This window comes from Mobula birostris, unplaced genomic scaffold (assembly GCF_030028105.1).
Source record: "Mobula birostris isolate sMobBir1 unplaced genomic scaffold, sMobBir1.hap1 scaffold_589, whole genome shotgun sequence".
NCBI classification, from domain to species: Eukaryota; Metazoa; Chordata; class Chondrichthyes; order Myliobatiformes; family Myliobatidae; genus Mobula; species Mobula birostris.
The window spans coordinates 21,461-45,187 of NW_027278311.1; the positions used below are offsets into that span (position 1 = coordinate 21,461).

Genomic DNA, 23,727 nt, shown 5'->3' on the forward strand with positions numbered 1-23,727 from the left:
AGTCTGCAGGGCCCACTCCAGGTACATCATCGGGGCCCGACACCTGGTGAGCGTTCACCCACCTCAAGGGCGTTCTGGCCCTATGCCCCGAAACAGAGATCGCAGAAAATCTCTCACCCCTCACCACTGACCAGCTGCATGAGCTCCTGACAGCGCTGGAGTATCCGGCCCCTCCATAATCCCTTACACCGACTCTCTGTCACCGACTACCCCTTTCTACCTCAGAGTAATCCCCCGTCTCCATCACCCCCTCCTTTCCCTAAACCTCTATTAAATCCTTCACCTCCTTACTCGACTGTACCGATCTCCCTCATCCCCAAACTCCCTAAAGCTACTCCCTGTTTACGTAGACCACTCCATCCCCAGCAGACCTCCAGATCTCTGGGTCCAACCCAAGCCCCTCCTCTCCAATTCACCCTCTCTGTGTTCACCGGGATTTCTGAGTACGATAGGGGTTTACTCCCTTTATATCGGATACCGGTCTCTCGGTTCTGAGGCTCTCAACAGTTCTGTGTGGATAAAACTACCATGTGATTCCTCTCCTATGTGCAATCTCACCACCCGGTCCCCGCCCACTCCACGCCTCCGCTTCCTTCCTCTTTCCTCTGCTTCGCAACGGCTCTCAGACACACACACACACACACACGGAATCTTAGAAGCAGACACACAATTCAAGACTTCAGGAACGGCTGGAGGTAGGGAGGTGGTGGGGAAGGGTGGAATGGTGAGAGGGAGAAAAGGAGCGGGTGGGGGTGAGGGTGGGAGTGTGAGAGACAGGTGGGGGAGGGGCACGGAGGGACGAGTAGTGCAGGGGGAAAGAGGAACGGTGTGGGGGAGGGAAAGGGGAAGCGAAGGAGGGTGTGGACAGAAGGGACACAAACAGGAAGTAGCGAGACGGAGTGAACGAGGGGGTGAGGTGGGGAATTGCACTGCAGAATGTGAGAGAGGGATGGCTGTCCCGAGCCAAAAAAAACACCCAACGCCTTCCCCACCTTCGACAAGTCGGAAGCGATAAATATGGTGGGAGATGTGGAAGGAGACAGGGAGGGAATGCAAGAGAAATGAGGAATGGGACATAGGAGAAAGAAGGGGAAGGAGGGAGAAAGAGAAAGAGAGAGAGAGAGAGGGGGAATGAGAGGGAGAGATAGATAGAGAGAGCGAAAGAGAGAGAGAGAGAGAGAGAGAGAGAGAGAGAGAGAGAGAGAGAGACTGCTGTGCGATAAGGAAGGGAAGACAGAAAAGACAGAGGACGAGGAAGAGAGAGAGTGGGTTGGGTTTGTGTCCTGTGTCCAGTCACTCTCCATATCACTCTTCTCCCTCTATTTCACACTATCCTGCCCCCACCACATTCATCCCACACACACTCAATCACTCTCCTATCCCTTTCAGGAGATCAAGAACTCGATACGATGGATGAGAGCGAGACCTACGCGAACATGCGTTTCACAGGAGCGGACTCACAATCTCCTTCGAGAGGTGAGTGGTGCAGAGAGAGGGAGAGAGCTAAACACTGTGTCTGACACCCTGGAAATATGAGATGGGACAGCGTGTACGGAACTACACACTGTGCCTGACACCGGGGAGGAGGGTTGGTCGGTCAGTGCTGAGGGCGCTTTACTCGGTGCCTGACACCAGGAGCTTATGACGAGTCGCTGTGAAGGGAGATTTACTCAGTGACTGACTCGGGAATCGGTGAAGGGACAGTGTGGAGAGAGATTCACTGTGTTTCTCTCCAGGAAATAGGTGATTGGACTGCGTGGAGGAAGTTTTACTCTGTGCCTGCCCCAGGAGGGTGTTATGGGACGGTGTGGAGGGAGCTTCACTCTGTGTCTGAACCCGGGAGTATGTCATGTGAAGTTGTGGAGGGAGTTTTACTCTGTGTCTGAACCCGGGAGTGTATCATACGACGGTGCTGAGGGATCTTCAACCTGATTCTCACCCTTACTGTTGTGTTCCCAGCTGAACCTGATGTATCGTACGTGGAACTTAACGTCACGGCCCTCTCCGCTCCTCGGGTCCGGAGAGATGGAGGTCAGTATCATTTTTGTTGAATTGACTGTGTTTAGGTAACGTGTCCGCTCCTGTCGAGAGATCTCAGCGCATGCGCACAGTTGACCCTAATGATAAGCTGTTGTAGAATGAGAAGGAGGGAACCGGTGGCTTTGGCCATGATGTGGGAGGTCCGTGGGAGTGTCGGTGTGGAGGGTGCGCTCTGTGAGGTACGGTGGGTATTCAGCACCATGGCAGCAGGGAGCAGTGTTTGGTGGGGACGGTGCGGTCTGTGAGGGGATGTGTGGACGAAGCGTTGTGGGATCGGGAATGGGGCAGTGCTGTGGAAGGCGTCAGAAAGGAGGGGTGCTCTGGGAGGCGTGGAGTGGAGGGTGTGCCATGGAATTGGGTGAGGAGGGATTGCCGTGTGAATCATCGGTGAGGATAAAGAGAGATTGAGGACGGGGAGCTGTGTCGGGCACGGAGCAGAAGGAGCGCCGTTGGAGCGGTCGGTGAGGAAAGGAGGGACATCTGTGGGAGGGGTTGGTAGGCTGAGGACGGGGGGGGTGGCATGGAGGAGGCGGAGAGGAGACAGCGTTGTAGAATTTGAACGATCCTCCGCAAATTCTAACCATCTTTCTCTCTCTTCTGATCACCCTGTCTCCCTCTTTCTCTTCTCCTATACCTCCTCTCTTTCCCTACTTCCCCTCCCTTCTCCCCTCTCCTTTGCCCCCTTCTCCTCACACCTCATTCCCTCCACTCTCCCTTCCCTTCTAAACCGCTCCATCTTTTCTACCACTTTCTCCCACTACCCCTCTCTCCATTCCCCTTCTTTTGCCCACTCTCTCTAAACTCGCTTGTCTATCAACACCCCTCTCTCTCTCCCCATCCCTCTCTCCCTTCCCACTAAACTCTCCCCTCCTCTTTCCCGCCCTTCTTCCACCCACTCCCCCTTTTCCCCCAATATCAACCACTCTCCCTTCCCTCACTTGCCCGACTCTCCGTATTGGCCCCTCTATCACACTCCACCATTCTCCCTTCCTCACTCTCGCTCTCTCCTTCGCACTCTTTCCCTCATTCTGTGCTCATTCTCTGACCTTCTGCAATTTGCCCCGTTTCTCCTTCCTTCATTTTCTCCTTGCTCTCTCCCCTTCGCCCCATTTTACGCTTATCTCCCGCTCCACAACATCATCTCTTTGATGATCCCTTCCCCTTTTTCCCTCTCGCTCATGCTTTCCCTCCTCTCCCTTCCCCTCTCTCACATTCTCTCTCTTCTTCTGCCTCTTACCTCCTTGCGCTCCCAATTTTCTCCTTCCATCTGTCTCCTATCTTCCTCCGCTCTCTTTGCTTTCTCTCGCCCCTCTCCCTCTCCCTTCCGTTCTTCCCTCTGCCACTCTCTCCGTATCTCATACCCATACTCTCTCCCCATTCACTCACTCCCAATTCGTCGTCCATTGCCCCTATCGTTCATCATTGTCTCCTCTTTTCCATCCATCTCTCATCCTTTTTCTCCCCCGTCTTCACCCGTTTATTCAACTTCTTTCTCTTTGTCTTTCATCCTTTCTCCGCTTCACTTAACATACTCTCTCTCCCTGCTCTCCCTTCGCCTCTAACTGCTCGCTGTCGCTGTCCTCACTCCTCTTTCTCTTCCCTTCTCTCTCATCCTCCCTCGCTCGACGCCCCAGCTGGTCTGAGCTCCACCTACGCAGAGGTGAACTGTCCGAAAGACGAGCCCGTCATCGATGAGGACGAGGCCCCTCCCATTGCCGCAGGATCCCGCAAGCAGACAACCAATGCCCAAACAGGTCAGAGTTCACCATTATGACGTCATTATGTCATATGCGGAAGTGTGTGTATTTTAAGTGCTTAACATTTCTCTCCTTCAGCCACATTTCTGGCATCTCGTTCCACATACGGACCGCCAATTGGTTACAAACTTTTGTCACAAGGGTACCCAATTATTTTTTTACTCTCTCACTTTCTGCGTGTGCACTCTCTTCCGCGATTCTCCTTGATATGCGCATTCACCCTGTCTGTGCCCCTCGTGGTTTTATACACCTCTGTAAGGTCACCAGTGCACTCCAAGGAAGAATGTCCCTCTGTAAGGTCAGTCCTACGCTCCAAGGATTAAAGTTCAGAACTGCACGACATCTCCTAACTAGGTCCCTCGAGTCCCCGCAACATCCTCGTAAATTTCCCTCTGCACTTTTTCCAACTGAGTGACATTTTTCCTACAGCACGGCCAACAAAGCTAAACACCCAGCTCCGATTCCGGCCTCGCCGGCATCTTGTACAACTGCAAAGTGACCTCCCAACTCCCGAACTCAGTGTCCTGACTGGTGAACGCGAGCGTGCCAAACACCTTCTTCACCGCCCTGTCCACCTGTGACTCCTGTCCTTCTACGGCCTCCTTCCTTCCTCAAAGCTAACTCTCCTCCACCAATCTCCACACAGCGCATTAATTCAATCATCCAAGTCTTTGACATAAAATAAAAAGAATCGGTCACAACTCAGAAACCCTGTGGAACATCACAAGTCAGCGGCAGCCAACCAGGAAAGACACCTTTTATCCCCACACTTTGCCTCCTGTTCATTGCTGGTCGCCCCATTACAGAAAGGAGCCGAGGCTTTGGAGAGGCTGCAGAAGTGGTTCACCAGGATACTGCCTGGATGAGAGGGCACAAGCTGTGCGGAGAGGATGTACAGAATTGAGTTGTCATCACCGGCTCTGAGGATGACGAGAGGAGATCGGATAGAGTTTTGTTAGATTACGAGAGGAAGAGATAGACAGACAAACAGTATTTTTTTTTTCCCTGGGGCTGAAATATCAGATCCCAGAGTGCATGCAACCGAAGTGAATTGGTGAGGTTTGAATAGAGGTGTAAAGAGGCTGTTGTTTGGACACAGAGAGTGGTGCCTGGATTTGCACTTCCTGGGTTGGGGTTAGAGACAGACACAGTAGGGAGTTTCACGAGATATTTAGGTAAGCCAATGAATGTGAAGGAAACAGAGAGATATGGATATTGTGTAGGCAAAAGTGATGAGGATGGTTATCCATTTGATGAGGAATTCATGTATCGGGGGCAACTTTGTGGGCCGAGGGGCTGTGCTGGTCAGTCTGTGTTCTGTGTGTGCAAATACTTTACGGTATCTGCGAGGCAGCATGTCCTAAACGCACAAAGCCGTGTTGAACACGAAGCTTCCGTCCAAGTCTTTCCCACAGGCGGCACCGATCCGTGCGGAACACAACCAGTCACGGGCGGCCAACCTGCGACCGCCGCCCACTCTGTTCGGTGGGCAAGTCAATTTCGAATCCAAATGGCCCATTCACCGTGAATCCCATGCATCGCAATCTTGTGAATGAAACTCCCACCAGAAGATTTATATAAAAGGCCCGTCTGCAGTCAACTCTGTTACACCCCATTGACCTGCGTAATAAAGCCCAAATCTCTTTCGAATGCACAGTTAAGCGCCTTGTCGTTACAGGTGTCCTGTCCCTATACAACTGAATTTCCAGAGCGCAAAACCTCACACTAACCCAGGATAAACTCATTTACCATTATTGACTCAGATCTTTAACAGATCCAAACCCACTGAATGTATTGGCGATCTTCTACACTGTCCACCATACCACGAATTTTATGTCATCTGCAATTTTACCAACCCACTCATATTCAGTTTCTTTGAAGTCAGTCCTAATGCATCATATACAACCTTGAGATTCAGAGCTTTAAAATTGTCCTTGGATTTACATATTTATTAATAAACGGTGTGGAATCGGCTCTTCCGGCACTTCAAGCCGCGCTGCCCGGCAATTCCCCAAATTATTCCTAACCTAATGACGGGACAATTGACATTGATCGATGTATGTCCCAGCTGGAGCGTCTTTGGAATGTGGGAGGAAACCGGGGCACCCGGAAGAATCCTACTGGCTCACGGGATAAGGTGCAAACTCAATGCAAGCGGCAGCGGGAGCTGAACCCGGTTCGCTGGTAATGTAAAGCGTTTGCTGACCACTACGTTACCATACCCCCCACAACATGTTAATCCCTACAAGACTGTCATATATCCCACGTGTAAGAAAAGAACAAAGCTGGGTAACAGCAATTCAACTATGAAAAATAATAAACTCTGAATCCGGACGACCAATTCCCCGTGGATCCCAGGTTTCCTAATCGTCTGTATAAGCCTCCTCTGAGGGTCCCAGTCAAATGTCCAATTGAAGTTCACGAAGACAACGTCCTCGACTCTAACTTCACAGTTCAGCTCAGAAGCAGAAAGAGGAACAGCCAGACATTAGACAGCCTTTGCCCAGAACAGGATTTAGGACTGTCAGCGATGACGGATAAAAATAGATGGGATTGAGAGAGGGAGGGGATGACTTAACATAGAACATAGAATAGTTCTTCACAGTACAGGCCCTTCGGCCCACAATGTCGTGCCGACCCTTAAACCCTGCCTCCCATAAAATAAACATCTTAAACTCCACCATATACCTGTCTAGTAGTCTGTTAAACTTCTCTAGTGTATCTCCTTCCACCGCTGACTCAGGGAGTGCATTCCACGCACCAAACACTCTCTGAGTAAAACAAAACTTCCTCTAATATCCCCCTTGAATTTCGCATCCCTTCCCTTAAAGCCATGTCCTCTTATGTTGAGCAATGGTTTCCTGAGGAAGAGGCGCTGGCTGTTCACTCTATCTATTCCTCTTAATACCTTGAAGATCTATTGTGCCTCCTCTCATCGGCCTTCTCTCCAAAGAGGAAACCCCTAGCTCCCTTAATCTCTGATCATAATGCATACTCTCTAAACCTGGCAGCATCCTGGTAAATCTCCTCTCTATCCTTTCCGAAGCTTCCACATCCTTCCTATAGTGAGGTGGCCATATCCATCTTCTCGTGATCGTGGTGGAAGGAGAAAGCGTGAATGGTGGGTGGAAGGGGGTCGCAGTAGGGGACACGGCTGAACTCAGACAGACACACACTAAATGGGCTCTCTACAGGTGCGCATGAACAGGAGCCGAAACAGAACATCGAAAATAGACGATACATGAAGATCTGCCTACTCTGCCTATTTACGTCCGTCCTCATCGCCATAGTGGCCGGGCTCTCGATCTATGGTAAGTCTGGATGGAGTCAGAGAGTGGACAAACAGTGTGGAATGAAATGTTCGCGTGAAATCTCACAGTGATGACGGCACACCCCTGAACATGACACCAACACAACCCTCAGCGTAACACCGACCATATCTCTGGCCGTAACACTGACACATTTCCCACCATGCCAATGATACTGCCGGGCAGCTGTCGGAGCGGGCAGCGGTGTCAGCGGTAGCAGAGTGTAGGGCTTTGGCTGCAACGGGCTTCGGTGATAAACGGGAAGAGGCGAGAGCGAAGCGCCAACTCTTGTTTTCTCTCCCACCCCCCACCCCTTTCGCGAATCGGCCCGGACAGACAGGAACAGCAGGGCTCTCACAGCTAACGGTTTAAAAAGTTTGTCTGTTTGGCGAGGTAAGTGGGTGAGTAGAATTATTTTTCCTGTTTCATTCGTGTAGAATTAGATAGCATGCCTGCAGGGTTAGTGCTTTGTTCAGGGTGTCAGATGTGGGAATCCTGGGAGATTTCCAGACTCCCTGAAGGCCACATCTGCGCCAGGTGCACCGAGTTGCAGCTCCTCAGAGACCGTGTTAGAGATCTGGAGCTGCAGCTTGATGACCTAGTGCTTATCAGGGAAAGTGAAGAGGTGATAGACAGGAGCAATAGGGAGGTAGTCATCCCTAAGCTACAGGAATCAGTAGTCATCTCTAGGCTACAGGTGTCAGAACAGTGGGTCACTGTCAAGAGAGGGAAAGGAAATGCCCGGATAGTGGAGAACACCCCTGTGGCTGTCCCCCTCAGCAACAAATATCTTGTTCTGGATCCTGTTGAGGGGGATGACCTGACAGGGGACGCTCACGGTGACCGGGTCTCTAGTACTGAGACTGGCGCTGTTATGTAGGAGAGAAGGAGGGTGAAGAGAAATGCGATAGTCGTGGGGGATTCCATAGTCAGGGGAACAGACAGGAGATTCTGTGAGTCTGACAGAGATACCCGCATGGTGTGTTGCCTCCCAGGTGCCAGGGTACGGGATGTATCGGATATTCTAAAGGGGGATGTTGGTACCAATGACATAGATAGGACAAAGGAGGAGGTCCTGAAGAGAGATTTCCAGGAGTTAGGAAGGAAGCTGAGAAGCAGGACCTCCAGGGTAGTAATCTCGGGATTGCTACCTGTGCCACGTGCTAGCGAGGGCAAGAGTAGTCGGATCAGGCAGATGAATGCCTGGCTGAGAGGCTGGTGTAGGGGTCAGGGCTTCAGATTCTTGGATAATTGGAATCTTTTCTGGGGGAAGTATGACCTGTCCAAAAAGGACAGGTTACACATAAACCCGAAGGCGACCAATATCCTGGCGGGAAAGTTTAATAGAGATGTTAGGGAGGGTTTAAACTAATTTGGCAGGGGGATGGGAACCGGAATGATAGAGTGGAGGAAGGGGAAAACAGAAATAAATCTAAGATAGTGAGCAGTAAAGATGTCAGGAAACATAGGCACGTGATAGGGCAAATGTGTAGCCATTGGGATGAGTTGCAGTGCAATAAAGTTACAGTGAAATCAAAGCAAAAAGTATCAAATACTGGTATTAAGGTGTTGTACTTACATGCACGCAGCATAAGAAATAAAGTGGATGATCTTGTTGTACAGCTACAGATTGGCAGGTATGATATTGTGGCCATCACTGAGATCTGGCTAAAGGGTGCATGTCTCTGGGAGCTGAACGTCCAAGGATACACGATGTATCGGAAGGATAGGAAGGTAGGCAGAGGGGGAGGCGTAGCTTTATTGGTAAGAAATGGTATTAAGTCATAGAAAGAGGTAATATAGGATCGGAAGGTGCAGAAACTTTATGGGTTGAGCTAAGAAATCGCAGGAGTAACAGGACCCTGATGGCAGTTATTTATAGGCCTCCGAACAGCTGCAGGGATGTGGACTACAAATTACAACTGGAAATAGAAAAGGCTTGTCAGAAGGGCAGTGTTATGATAATTGTGGGGGATTTTAACATGCGAGTAGATTGGGAAAATCAGGTCAGCACTGGATCTCAAGAGAGAGAATTTGTAGAATGTCTGCGCGATGGCTTTTTAGAACAGCTTGTTGTTGAGCCTACTAGGGGATAGGCTGTACTGGATTGGGTATTGTGTAATGAACCAGAGGTGATTGGAGAGATTGACGTGAAGGAACCCTTAGGAGGCAGTGATCATAACATTATTGAGTTCACTGTGAAATTAGAAAAAGAGAAGCCGAAATCTGATGTGTCGTTATTTCAATGGAGTAAAGGAAATTACAGTGGCATGAGAGAGGAACTGGCCAAAGTTGACTGGAAAGGACAGTGGCGGGAAAGACAGCAGAGCAGCAGTGGCTGGAGTTTATGCGAGGAGTGATGAATGTGCAAGACAGGTATATTCCAAAAAAAGAAGAAATTTTCGAGTGGAAAAAGGATGCAACCGTGGTTGACAAGAGAAGTCAAAGCCAAAGTTAAAGCTAAGGAGAGGGCATACAAGGAAGCAAAAGAAGTGGGAGATAGAGGGTTGGGAAATTTTTAAATGCTTACAAAAGGAAACTAAGAAGGTCATTAAGAGGGAAACGATTAACTATGAGAGGAAACTAGCAAATAATATCAAAGAATATACTAAAAGGTTTTTCATGCATATAAAGAGTCAAATACAGGTGAGAGCAAGACATAGGACCGATAGAAAATGATGCTGGAGAAATTGTAATGGGAGATAAGGAGATGACGGAGGAAATGAAAGAGTATTTTGTATCACTGTTCACTGAGGAAGACATCAGCAGTATACCGGACACTCAAAGGTGGCAGGGAAGAGAAGTGTGCGCAGTCACAAAAACGACAGAAAAATTACTCAGGAAACTGAATAGTCTAAAGGTAGATAAATCTCCCGGAGCAGATGGAATGCACCCTCGTGTTTTGAAGGAAGCAGCTGTGGAGATTGCGGAGGTATTAGCGATGATCTTTCAAAAGTCGATAGATTCTGGCATGGTTCCGGAGGACTGGAAGATTGCAAATGTCACTCCGCTATCTAACAAGGGCACAAGGAAGCAAAAACGAAATTATAGACCTGTTAGCTTGACTTCGGTGGTTGGGAAGTTGTTGGAGTTGATTGTCAAGGCTGAGGTTACAGAGTACCTGGAGGCATCTGACAAGATAGGCAGAACTCAGCATAGATTCCTTGAAGGAAAATCCTGCCTCACAAACCTATTATAATTTTTTTGAGGAAATGACAAGTAAGCTAGACAAGGGAGATACAGTGGATGTTGTATATTTGGATTTTCAGAAGGCCTTTGACAAGGGGCCACACATGAGTCTAATTAACAAGATGAGCGGCCATTGAATTACAGGAAAGTTACATACGTGGATAGGGCGTTGGCTGATTGGCAGGAAACAGAGAGTGGGAATAAAGAGATCCTATTCTGGCTGGCTGCCGGTTACCAGTGGTGTTCCACAGTGGTCCGTGATGGGGCCGCTTCTTTTTACATTGTATATCAACGATTTGGATTATGCAATATATGCCTTTGTGGCTAAGTTTGCTGATGAAACTAAGATAGGTGGAGGGGCCGGTAGTGCTGAGGAAATGGAGTGTCTGCAGAGGGACTTGGATAGATTGGAAGAATGGGCAAAGAAGTGAAGAATGAATTACAATTTTGGAAAGAGTATGATCATGGACTTCGGCAGAAGAAATAAACGGGCAGACTATTATTTAAATAGGGAAAGAATTCAAAGTTCTGAGATGCAACGGGTATTGGGAATCGTCGTACAGGATACCCTTCAGCTTAACCTCCAGGTTGAGTCGGTGGTGCGAAAGGCGAATGCGATGTTGGCATTGATTTCTGGAGGAACAGTGTATAGGGGCAGGGATATGATGTTGAGGCTCTATAAGGCGCTGCTGAGACATCAATCTGAGTACTGTGGGCAGTTTTGGGCTCCTTATTTGGGAAAGGATATGCTGACGTTGGAGCAGGTGCAGAGAAGATTCGCTAGAATAACTCTGGGAATTAGAGGGTTAACATATGAGGAACGCTTGTCCGCCCTTGGACTGTATTCCTTGGAGTTTAGAAGAATGAGGGGAGACCTCATAGAAACGTTTCGAATGTTGAAAGGCATGGACAGAGTGGATGTGGCAAAGTTGTGTCCCATGTTGGGGGAGTCTAGTACGAGAGAGCATGACTTAAGGATTGAAGGGCGCCCATTCAGAACAGAGATGCGAAGATTTTTTTGTTTTTTTTTAGCATGAGGGTGGTGAATCTATGGAATTCGTTGCCACGGACGGCAGTGGAGGCCAAGTCATTGGATGTATTTAAGGCAGAGATTGATAGGTATCTGAGTAGCCAGGGCATCAAAGGTTATGGTGAGAAGGCGGGGGAGAGGGATTAAGTGGGGGAATGGATAAGCTCATCATAACATGGCGGAGCAGACTCGATGGGCCGAATGGCCGACTTCTGCTCCTTTGTCTTCTGGTCATATGGCTTATAACCATGATAAAGACACGGCATTCACCGTAACACAATCAAGACTCATCCTGACACCGGCACGCCATTCACCAGAACATGAACAATTCAGTCACTGTATCACGGCCACGACCTTCAACGAGACACAGATACACTCCTAACCGCAACACGGACACGGACCATGGCCGTTACACACCCGTGGCAGTCACACTGACCGCAACGTACCCCTCACTGTAACATCGACATTCCCACTGACCGTGTTACTGATAAACTCCTCAAGGCAGCAGCGAAACACACCTCAAAATGACCCCGACACGGTTTTCACTGTGACACTGTGGTACCGGACACTGTGACACCTTCACGCTCCTCGTCGTGATCTGCACCGCCTCGTGACAAAGATTCAGAAGTCACTGTAACACCCCTGACCGAGACAGTATCACCGCTCAACATAACGCCGATGCACCGTTTACTGAGGCAATTACCCACACATCATTCTGACACAGGCAAACCTTTTAGCGTGATACCAAAACACCTCAGCCTGACACTGTTACAACCACCGTGGCAATGACATGCCTCTCACCGTGACACAAACACATCCCTCTGTATGATACAAACACACCCCACACCATGACAGAGATACTCCACTCACCTTAACAGCACCAGGCCCCTTACTCTGACATTTCCCTCACCGTGACATCGAGGTACACTTCAATGCGACCCGGCACAACTCTCACCGGGGCACAGAATCACCTATCACGGTGACACCGCCACGTCCTTCACAAGAAATTGATCATGACCCACATGATATTGACGCAGACCCCATTGTGACAACAACATAACCTTCACCGACACATTAATATACCCCTCAGCGTGACACGACAGGCCGACACCTCTCACTGTGACGACCTTCACCGTGACACTGACACAACACTCTCTGTGGCCCGCTCGGTAGCGTGTTGCTGAATCACGTGTCACTGTAAACGTTAATCACTCTTCACTATCTCTCTCAGTGTCACAGATTCGTCAGTCCAAGTTCACCGTGGACCGAAATTACGATGAGTTAAACTCAACCCTTCAATCCAAGATCAACGAGATAGAAGCGAAGTACAAAGCTGTGAACGAAACCAAGGCTCAAATCTGTGAATTGTTGACCAGCAGAAGAGGTGAGGCATTATTCTCATCTTTAACCCGCTCCTCATCACAGGGCAGACACAGAGAGAGGAAGCGTCACTCTGTGTTTGACATCGGGAGTAGTGAAGAGACGGTATGGCGGGAGATTCCCTCTCTGTGTTTGACCTGTGAGTGTGTCATGGTGCTGCGTGCAGGAAGCTGCACTTTATCACTGAACCAACGAGAGTGTGACGGGACGTTGTGGAGGTGGATTCACTCTGCGCCTGCCCAGAGGATTGTGAGACGTATCTTTACAGCTTCACTCTATGTCTGAATCCGGAAATCTCTGATGGGACGGTATGGATCCACCTTCACTCTGTGTCTGACAGGCGGCTTGTGTGATCGGACAGGGCCCAGAGAGCTTCACCCAAGGTCTAAACCCTGAATGGTGTTATGACATGGCGGAGAGAGAGTTTCACTCTGAATCCGGGAGTGTGTGACGGGACGGTGCAGAGGGGGCTTCATCCTGTGTCTGAATCCAGGAGTGTGTGACGGGACGGTGCAGAGGGGGCTTCACTCTGTGACTGAATCCGCGACTGTGTGATGGGACGGTGTGGAGGGAGCATCACACTGTATCTGATTCCTGGAGTGTGTAATGGGAACATAGGGGGAGAGAACGTCTGTGTCTGACTCCGGGAGTGTGTGATGGGACAGTGCAGAAGGCGTTCACTCTATGTGACACCGGATTGTGTTACTGGATGTTGTGAAGGTAGTCTGACCCCGTGAGTGTGCCATGGGAGGGTAAGGGCGGAACTTCGCTTTGTGTGTGAACACAGTGGGTGTGATGGGACGGTTCAGACAGAGCTTCACTCTGTGAGTCGCCAGGGAGTGTATGATGAAACGTAAGGAGGGAGATTTACACTTTGTTAGACTCGGTGGTGTGCCATGTGGCCGTGTGGAGGGAGATGCATTCTGTGTCTGACCACGGGAGTGTGTGATGGGACGTGAGGAGAGAGATTCGCACTGTGTTATTCTCGGGAGTGTGTGATGGGACGGTGAGGAGGCAGGTTCCCTCTGTGTCACACAGTTTGCTCTGTGGTGTGTTGAGAAGACGAAGAGGAGAATCGGTCTCCCTCTGATATTTGTCGTGTGAGCGAAAGGAGTTTCTTTCCGTGTCTAACCGCTGGAGTGTGTGATGGGTTTGTGGAGAGAGAGATTCACAGTGTGTCTGACCAAGGCTCTGTGAGATTGGACTTTGGAGAAGGATCTAAATTCTGATCTCTTTCTCAGGGAGTGTATGAGGGGTGGTGTGGAGGTAGACTCACTCTGTGTCTGACCCCGAGAGTGTGTAATGAAACGGTGTGGAAGGAGTAACATTCAGAATCTAACACGGGAAGAGTGTAATTGGACGGTGTGCAGGAAACATCACTCCACGTCTGATCGCTGGAATGTGTGATGAGCCCATGGAGAGAGAGGTTCACTCTGTTTCTGACCCAGGCAGTACGTGACGAGGCTTTGTGGAGGGAGCTAAACTCGGTGTCTGACTCCGGGAGTGTATGATGGGACAATGTGGAAGGGAGCTTCACTACACGTCTGACGCCTGTAGTGTGTGATGAGACCGCGGAGAGAGAGATTCCATCTGCGTGTGACCATTTTATTGTGTGATCTGACCTTGTGCAGGAAGCTTAGATCTGTGTCTCATCCCGTGTGTGTATGATTGGACTCTGTTTGTGACACAGTGATGAGGGAAGGAATAGCCGAGGTGGGGAGTGGGTGAGTGCGTTTGGGAGGGGAGGCATGTGTCTGTCTGACATCGGGAACAGTGAAGCGTGCCTGGATGGTGTTCCGCTCTGTGTCTGTTACCAGGGATGAGTGATAGAACGGTGCGGTGGGAGCATCTCCAGTTTCCCGACCCTGTGTTGTGTGATGTGACGGGGTAGAAGGAGCATCATACTGTGTCTGACCACAGGAGTATGCGGTGGGATGGTGCCGACAGCGTTTCATTGCCTGTCTAATCACGGGCGGGAGTAATGGGGCAATATGGGCGGAGGTTGACTCTGTGTGTGCCCGCAGGACTGTGTGATGTGACAGTGTGCAGGGAGCTTCAGTCCATGTCTGACCCAAGGAGTGTGTGATAGTGTGGTGGACAGAAAGCTTCAGTCTGAGGCTGAACCCGGGACAGTGTGGAAGGAGCATAACTCTGTGTCTGACACCTGGGGGAGTATGATGGGCCCGTGAGACAAGAGCGTCATTCTTCGTCTGTTCCCGAGAGTGTGTGACGGGTCATTGTGGATGGAACGCAATGTGTGTCCGACCCATCAGGAAGTCTGCGACTGAATGGCGTGCGGAGACCAACGCTGTATAACTGACTCCGGGTGTCTGTGATGGGTCTGTTTCTGATCCTTCTCGTGTGTCACGGGAGAGTGGAAGAGAGCTTCACTCCATGTCTTTCACAAGGTGTCAGTAATCAGACGGTGCTGAAGCAGCTACACTGTGCCTGATCCCTGGAGTGTGCAAATGGAAACTGTGAGAGTCGCTTAATTCTATGCCTGACCGCTCGATTTTATGGTGGGAGGGTATGGAGCAGACGTCTCTCTGTTTTTCACCCGGGAGTATGCGATAGGATGGTGTGGAGGGAGCTTCTTGCGTATCTGACCTCTGTGTTGTGTGATCTGACGAGGAAGAAGAGCAGCAGACTGTGTCTGACCACGGTGAGATAGGGCTGAAAGTGTTTCGTTTTCTGTCTTATCACGGGAGAGTGGAATGGGGTAGAGTAGACGGAAATGTACCATGGACCTGTGGTAGATGTTTAGAGATCTCTTGCAGGATGTTAGGGATAAATTTGTCCCGGTGAGGAAGATAAAGAATGGTAGGGTGGAGGAACCATGGGTGACAAGTGAGGTGGAAAATCTTGTCAGGTGGACGAAGGCAGTATACATGTGGTTGAGGAAGCAAGGATCAGATGGGTCAATTGAGGAATATAGGGGAACAAGAAAGGAGCATAAGAAGGGGCTGAGAAGAGCAAGAAGGGGGCATGAGAAGGCCTTGGTGAGTAGGGTAAAGGAAAACCCCAATGCATTCTTCAATTATGTGAATAAAAAAAGGATGACAGGAGTGAAACATAGAAACATAGAAAATAGGTGCAGGAGAGGCCATTCGGCCCTTCGAGCCTGTACCGCCATTCAGTATGATCATGGCTGATCATCCAACACAGAACCCTGTACCTGCCTTCTCTCCATACCCCCTGATCACTTTAGCCACAAGGGCCATATCTAACTCCCTCTTAAATAGAGCCAATGAACTGGCCTCAACTGTCTCCTGCGGCAGAGAATTCACAGATTCACCACTCTCTGTGTGAAGAAGTTTTTCCTAATCTCGGTCCTAAAAGGCTTCCCCTTTATCCTCAAACTGTGACCCTTCGTTCTGGACTTCCCCAACATCGGGAACAATCTTCCTGCATCTAGCCTGTCCAACCCCTTTAGGATCTTATACGTTTCAATCAGATCCCCCCTCAATCTTCTAAATTCCAACGAGTACAGGCCCAGTTCATCCAGTCTTTCTTCATATGAAAGTCCTGCCATACCAGTAATCAATCTGGTGAACCTTCTTTGTACACCCACTCCGGCAAGAATGTCTTTCCTCAGATTAAGGCAGTGGTCCCCAATCACCGGGCCGCAAAGCATGCGGTACAGGGCCAGGATAAAACGATATAATTTAGCGACAGGACTCATCCGAGCCTGTCCTCATTTACTGTCTCGGTCACTGAGGAGCTTGAAAGCACACGACGTCATTACCCGCGCGTCATGCATGTCAGCGCGGGAAGGAGATCAACTCCTCAAGCTTACAAATGACGGCGGGCTGAAAAGTATGTTTGATATAACATCTCTGCCGGCATTCTGGATCAAAGTCACGGCTAAATATCCTGAGATATCATTAGGGTACCAAAACTGCACACAATACTCCAGGTGTGGTCTCCCTAGGACTTGTACAGCTGCAGTAGTACCTCCCTGCTCCTGTACTCGAATCCTTTTGCTATGAATGCCAGCATACCATTCGCCTTTTTCACCGCCTGCTGTACCTGCATGCCCACTTTCAATGACTGCTGTATAATGACACCCAGGTCTCGTTGCACCTTCCCTTTTCCTAATCGGCCGCCATTCAGATAATAATTTGTTTTCCTGTTTTTGGCACCAAAGTGGATAACCTCACATTTATCTACATTAAGTTGCATCTGCCATGAATTTGCCCACTCACCCAACCTATCCAAGTCACCCTGCATCCTCTTAGCATCCTCCTCACAGCTAATACTGCCGCCCAGCTTCGTGTCATCCGCAAACATGGAGATGCTGCATTGAATTCCCTCATCTAAATCATCAATATATATTGTAAACAACTGGGGTCCCGGCACTGAGCCTTCAGGCACCCCACTAGTCTCTGCCTGCCATTCTGAAAAGATACCGTTTATTCACACATTTTGCTTCCTATCTGCCAACCAATTCTCTATCCATAGCAATACCATACCCCCAATACCGTGTGCTTTAAGGTTGCACACTACTCTCCTGTGTGGGACCTTGTCAAAAGCCTTTTGAAAATCCAAATATACCACATCCACTGGTTCTCCCCTATCCACTCTACTAGTTACATCCTCAAAAAATTCTATGAGATTCGTCAGACATGATTTTCCTTTCACAAATCAATGCTGACTTTGTCCGATGATTTCACCGCTTTCCAAATGAGCTGTTATCACATCTTTGACTCTAGCATTTTCCCTACCACCGAAGTCAGGCGAACCGGTCTATAATTCCCCCGTTCTCTCTCTCTCTCTCTCTCTCTCTCTCTCTCTCTCTCTCTCTCTCTCTCTCTCTCTCTCTCTCTCTCTCTCTCTCTCTCTCTCTCTCTCTCTCTCTCTCTCTCTCTCTCTCTCTCTCTCTCTCTCTCTCTCTCTCTCTCTCTCTCGCTCTCTCTCTCTCTCTCTCTCTCTCTCTCGTTTAAAGCGAGGTTGCATTACCCTCCCTCCAATCCTCAGGAACTAGTCCAGAATCTAAAGAATTTTGAAAAATTATCACTAATGCATTCACTATTTCTTGGGCTACTTCCTTAAGCACTCTGGGATGCAGACCATCTGGCCCTGGGGATTTATCTGCCTTTAATCTCTTCAATTTACCTAACACCACTTCCCTACTAACATGTATTTCCCTCAGTTCTTCCATCTCACTAGTCCCTCCGTCTCCTACTATTTAGGGAAGATTATTTATGTCCTCCTTAGTGAAGACAGAACCAAAGTAGGTATTCAATTGGTCTGCCATTTCCTTGCTCCACGTAATCAATTTATCTGTGTTTCGTCTGCAAGCTTGCCAACCCAGCCTTCCACCCCCACATCCAGGTCGTTAATAAAAATCACGAAACGCAGAGATCCCAGAACGGATCCTTGTGCGACACCTCGAGTCACAACCCTCCAATCCGAATGTATTCCCTCCACCACGACCTTATGCCTTCTGCATGCAAGCCCTTTCTGAATCCACCTGGCCAAACCTCCCTGGATCTCATGCCTTCTGACCTTCTCAATAAGCCTGCCGTGTGGAACCTTGTCAAATGTCTTACTAAAATCGATAGAGATCACATCCACATCGATACCCTCATCTATATGCCCGGTCACCTTCTCAAAAAACTCTATCAGGCTTGTTAGATACGATCTGCTCTTCAAGAAGGCTTAAGGAATTCTTGTCTTTATTAGTCGAGGCATTGAATACAAATGTCAGGGAGTTATGTTGCAACTTTATAAACATCACCAGTTAGTATGAATCAGGCGTTTCGTATGCAGCTCTGGTCACCAGATTATTGGAAGTATGTCAAGGCGCTGGGTACCCACCAGAGAGGTGTAACAGGATGCTGCCTGGATTCGATGGCATGTGTTACAACGAGAGGTCGGACACATGGGTTGCTTCCTATAGAGCGGAGGAGGCTCCGGGGAGATCCGACTGATCTCTGGAATCCGTCAGACTCCTGTCAGCCAAACACAAGCCAAGGAATTTGGACTCTCAGCGACGACGGCTGACAATAGCAGAGATTGAGAGAGGGAGAGGGTGATCGTGATGGAAGGAGACAGCGTGGATCGTGGGTGGAAGCGAGTCCCAGTGGGAGTCACGGCTGAATTCACGCACAAACTGAAAGTTCTCTCTACAGGTCCGCATAAACAAGAGTCGAAAGAAAACATCGGAAATAGAGCGTACCATAAGATCTGCCTACTCTGCCTCGTTACATCCATCCTCGTCGCGATAGTGGCCGGCCTCTCGATCCATGGTGAGTCGAACGAGCTCCGGCAGGAGTCAGACCATAAACAAACAGAGTGGGATGAAATGTTAGCGCATAACCTCACCGTGACACCGACACGCCCCCCACAGTGACACCGACACACCCCACATCATAAGACTGAGTCTCCCCTCACAAGGATACAGTAACACCCTTCACCGTGACACCGGCCGTCCCCACACCGTGAAATTCTCACGGCCCACACCGTGATACTGACACTCCCCCTCACTGTGACACCGCCTCTCTCTTCACCGTGACACTTATGCACTGCACATAGAAACACTGACACGCCCTCCACCGTAACACCGACACTTCACTCACTGTGACACCGACACAACCCTTTCCGTAACACTGATAAACCGCTCATTGTCACACCGACACACCGTTCACTGTAACAGTGACAGAGCAATCTGCGTGATAGCGACACTCACATCACTGTGACACCGGCAATCCCCTCTCTGTGACACCACCACACCACTCACTGTGACATTGGCACTTCCAACACCGTGATCCCGAAGCTCTCCGCACCATGACATTGACTGTTCCCTCACTGTGACACCGATACTCCCCACAACTTGACACTGAGACTGCGAGCACAGTGACACCGATACATTACTCACCGTGAAACCGACACATATCCCTCACCGTGACACGACACATACCCCGCACCGTGACACTGTCAAGCTCACACTATTACACCGGCACTTCCCTTACCGTGACACTTACACACCCCACACTGTCACTGACACTGCTCTCAGAGTGACAGCGTCACGCCCCTCACTGTGACTCATGCACGCTCCACACTGTGACATCATCACGCCCCTGACTGTAACACCGACAGTCCCGTCACCGTGACACCGACACTCTCCTCACTGTGACTCTTACACACTCCAGACCGTAATATTTGCAGTCCCTTCACCGTGACACGGACACTTCACTCACTGTGACACTGACACAACTCTCTCTGTGACACTGATTCTCCCACTGCGTCACGCCGACATTCCTCACACCGTGTCAGAGTGAGCCCCATCACTGTGACCGACACACCCCTCACTCTGACACAGACACACCTCACACCGTGTCACTGACACACCCCTTACTATCACCCTCAGTATCACGGACTCGTCAGTCTCTGATCACCTCCGACCGAAACTACCGGAGACTTTGGGAACAACATCAGGAGATGAACAGGACCCAACGCCAATATCAGCAGCGAGTCCGTGAGTTTAACTCAACCCTTAAATCCAGAACATCTGAGAATTCCCGCCTGGATCTCTCCCAGAGAAACTGTCTGAATAATATTTCCGCCCTCAACAACAACCTATCCACTCTCGAAAACAGCATTACCGTCCTCAACTCTGAACTCTCAGAGCTGAATCAAACACACACCGATCTCTGCCATGAATGCAATCGGCTGGAAACGAAGTACAGAACCATCACCGAAACCAAAGCTCAGATTTGCCAGTACCTCAACAGGAGAAGAGGTGAGACGACATCCCTCATTTCCCCTCCTCCTCATCACAGGGGGGGGGGGTAAGGGAAGGGGAGAGGGGAGGTGGAGAGCTTCACTCCATTTCTTGCTCCGCGAGAGTGTGATCGGACAGTATGGAGTGAGTTTCATTGTGTGTCTGATCCTGGGATGGTGTGATGGGACGGTGTGGAGGGAGATTCACTGCGTGTCTGACCGTAGAAAGTGTGATGGGGCAGTCTGGAGGGAGCGACATCTGGTGTCTGACACGGGAGTGTGTGCTGGGACGGTGTGGACACAGCGGCATCTATTGTCTGACACCGGGAGTGCGTGATGCGCACGTCGGATATAACCTCACTCTGCGTCGGATCCTGACTGTGTGAAGAGATCATGCATAAGGAGCTTCACTCTGCGTTTGATATCAGATCTCTGTGATAGCTCGGACGAAGCGGGTTTCGCTTTCTGTCTGATCACAAAAGTGTGTAATGAGCTCAGATTTGCCAATACCTCAACAGGAGAAGAGGTGAGATAATATCCCCCGCTTCCCCTTGCTCCTCATCCGCGGCGGTGAGAGACGGGGAGGGAGGAGGCGGAGAGCTCCAATCCGTCTCTCACCCCGGGAGTGTGTGATGGGACGGTGTGCGGGCTGATTCTCTCTGTGTCTGACCCCGGGAGTGTGTGATGCGACGGTCTGCGGGGTGATTCTCTCTGTGTCTGACCCGGAAATCAGTGATGTTACCGTTTCTAAGGATCTACACGGTGTTTTACCATGGGATTGTGCAATGGGACGGCGTGGATTAAGCACGTCTCTGTGTCTGACCCTGGACGTTTGTGATGGGACGGCGTGGAGGGAGATTCACTCTATGTCAGACCCTGGGAGTGCGGGATCGGACGGTGTGGAGGGAGATTCACACCGTGTCCGATGCCCGGAGTGTGTGATGGAACAGTGTGGAGGGAGATTCACTCTGTGTCTGATACCAGGAGTGTGTGTTGGGACAGTGTGGAGGGAGTTTCACTCTGTGTCTGACCCCGGGAGTGTGTGATGGGACGATGTGGAGGGAGCCTCACTCTGTGTCTGATGCCGGGAGTGTGTGATGGGACCGTATGACAGCAGCGCCACCTGCTGTCTCCATCCGGGAGTGCTTACTGCGAGATTTGGAGGAAGATTCTTTAGGTGCCTGACCCGGAAATCTGTGATGTTACGGATTCTAGGAATCTACACTTTTTTTTTTTTAACCATGGGATTGTACAATGGGACAGTATGGAGTAAGCGTGCCGCTGTAATTGACCACGGGAGTGTGTGATGGGACGGTGTGGAGGCAGCTTCAATCTGTTACTGACACCGGGACTGTGTGAAAAGACGTTGCGGAAGGAACTTCACTGTGTGTCTGATTCCGGGATCTGTGATGTGACGGAGTAGAGGGAGGTTGCCTTTCTCCGAACCCTGCTGGTGAAATGAGCGTTCTGACAAATGATTCACTATTTCCTGATTTGCAGGGCAAACGTGTCCACAGTTCTGGCAGAGAAATGAAGACCGGTGTTATTTCATATCCTCGTTGGAGAAATCTTATGATGAAGCGAGGGAATATTGCTCAGACCTTGATGCAAGGCTCCTCGAAATAAATTCAAAGGAGGAAAAGGTATGTGTCACATCGTGAGAAGAGATATCAATAACAATCACATACTCCCGGGGTCTAACATACAGTAAATTAGTCCATAGCGTACCATCACACACTCTCGTGGAAGACACAGTGAATCTCCCTTCACACTGTCCCATCACACACACTCGATGTCAGCCAGCGAGTGAAGCTCTCTCCACATCGTCCAATCACACCCTCCCGGGGTCCGACACAGAGTGAAGCTCCCTCCACACCGTCCCATCACACACTCCAGAGGTCAGACACAGAGTGAAGCTCCCGCTACTATTTCCCATCACACACTCCAGGAGTCAGACACACAGTGAATTTTCCTCCACGCCGTCCCATCACACACTCCCGGGATGAGACACTCGGCGAATTTCCCTCCACATCGTCCCATCACACACTCCCGAGGTCAGACGTAGAGTGCAACGCCTTCAACACCGTCGCTTCACACACTCCCGGGAACAGACACAGAGTGAGGCTCCGCCCACAATTTCCCATCACACAGTCCTGGGGTCCGACAGAGAGTGAAGCTCCTTCCACACCGTCCCATCACACACTCCCGGGGTCAGACACAGAGTGAATCTCCCTCCACACCGTCCCATCACACACTCCCGGGGTCAGACACAGAGTGAACCTCCCTCCACAACCGTCCCATCACACATTCCCGGTGTCAGAGACTGGGCAATTCCCTCTCTGTCCCAACGATTCACATACTCCCCTGTTCAGGCATGAAGAGAGGCCAAATGTAACCATCAGGTTCGACCATCACGCGTTTGTCCGGGCGGGTCAGGGCGAGACTGTAAAATATCATTTATGTGAATGCTGCGTGATGAGTTCCCCGGTTACATATCACTCGCACGAAATAACGAGAAGTACACCATATGCAACTTAACGATTGAACTTTAAGTGTCTTCATTTGACTGTAGATTTAGTTTAGAAAACAAAGAGAGAAAAAGGCCCATTTTAACTAATCTGTCTAAAGCGCTCGTTGTATCTCCCCTGCTTTCCCGTCCGTTCGTTCTCTATCAAATTCCACCGGAGCGTCGTCGACTGCTGACCCCATTCAAAGTCCGCTCAGTCCTGCAGACTACGATTTCCCCGTTCTGGCATCTTGTCTTTGCATCTTTTCTCGAACAAAAGCCCGCGAATCCCACGCTCTCGGACGCACAATAAAGAAAACCCCTCCCATCATGGGACGCCACACATTCCAAAGTCCCCGTTATCTCTGGACATAACCCAAACACTCTGCTACTGCAGAGAAACCATCACATCAGCTGTGAAACTTTTCCCAGGGCGTTACATGCACATTAATCGAAGGGATTTAATTTCACAGGATTTTGTTTCCAGTTCTATCGGCTATGGACACAGAATTTACTGGATTGGAAAATGCAGAGACGGGTGAGGTTTGGACTGTTACAGGTCGGTGGTGTGGGAGTGACACGAGGCTGTGGGGAGAGAGTCGGACAATGGGTTTAGTTTTCAGTCAGACACGAGACGGGGGAGTGAGTGGGTCAGTGGGATTAGTTTGAATACTGACACAGTTCTGTGGGGAGACAGTGGGTCAGTGGGATTAGTCTGTTGACTGATGCCGGGTTGTCGGGAAAGGGTGGTCCAGTGAGATTAATTTGGGAACGGTCTCGGGACTGTAGGAG

General features: G+C 49.9%; 1 protein-coding gene across 2 annotated transcripts in view; it reads left to right on the forward strand.

Annotated features, from left to right (window-relative positions):
• Positions 1 to 617: 617 nt before the first annotated feature.
• LOC140193389 (uncharacterized) overlaps positions 618 to 23,727 on the forward strand; it is a 28,841-nt gene continuing 5,731 nt past the window's right edge. For both annotated transcript variants that reach the window (XM_072250735.1, XM_072250736.1), the window contains exons 1-10: positions 618 to 695; positions 1,390 to 1,476; positions 1,960 to 2,031; positions 3,675 to 3,794; positions 6,992 to 7,108; positions 12,556 to 12,708; positions 18,839 to 18,955; positions 20,077 to 20,448; positions 21,930 to 22,072; positions 23,409 to 23,473. In XM_072250735.1, coding sequence (XP_072106836.1) covers positions 1,410 to 1,476; positions 1,960 to 2,031; positions 3,675 to 3,794; positions 6,992 to 7,108; positions 12,556 to 12,708; positions 18,839 to 18,955; positions 20,077 to 20,448; positions 21,930 to 22,072; positions 23,409 to 23,473 — 1,226 coding nt within the window. In that variant the 5' untranslated portion in view covers positions 618 to 695; positions 1,390 to 1,409. The remainder of the gene's footprint in view (positions 696 to 1,389; positions 1,477 to 1,959; positions 2,032 to 3,674; positions 3,795 to 6,991; positions 7,109 to 12,555; positions 12,709 to 18,838; positions 18,956 to 20,076; positions 20,449 to 21,929; positions 22,073 to 23,408; positions 23,474 to 23,727) is intronic.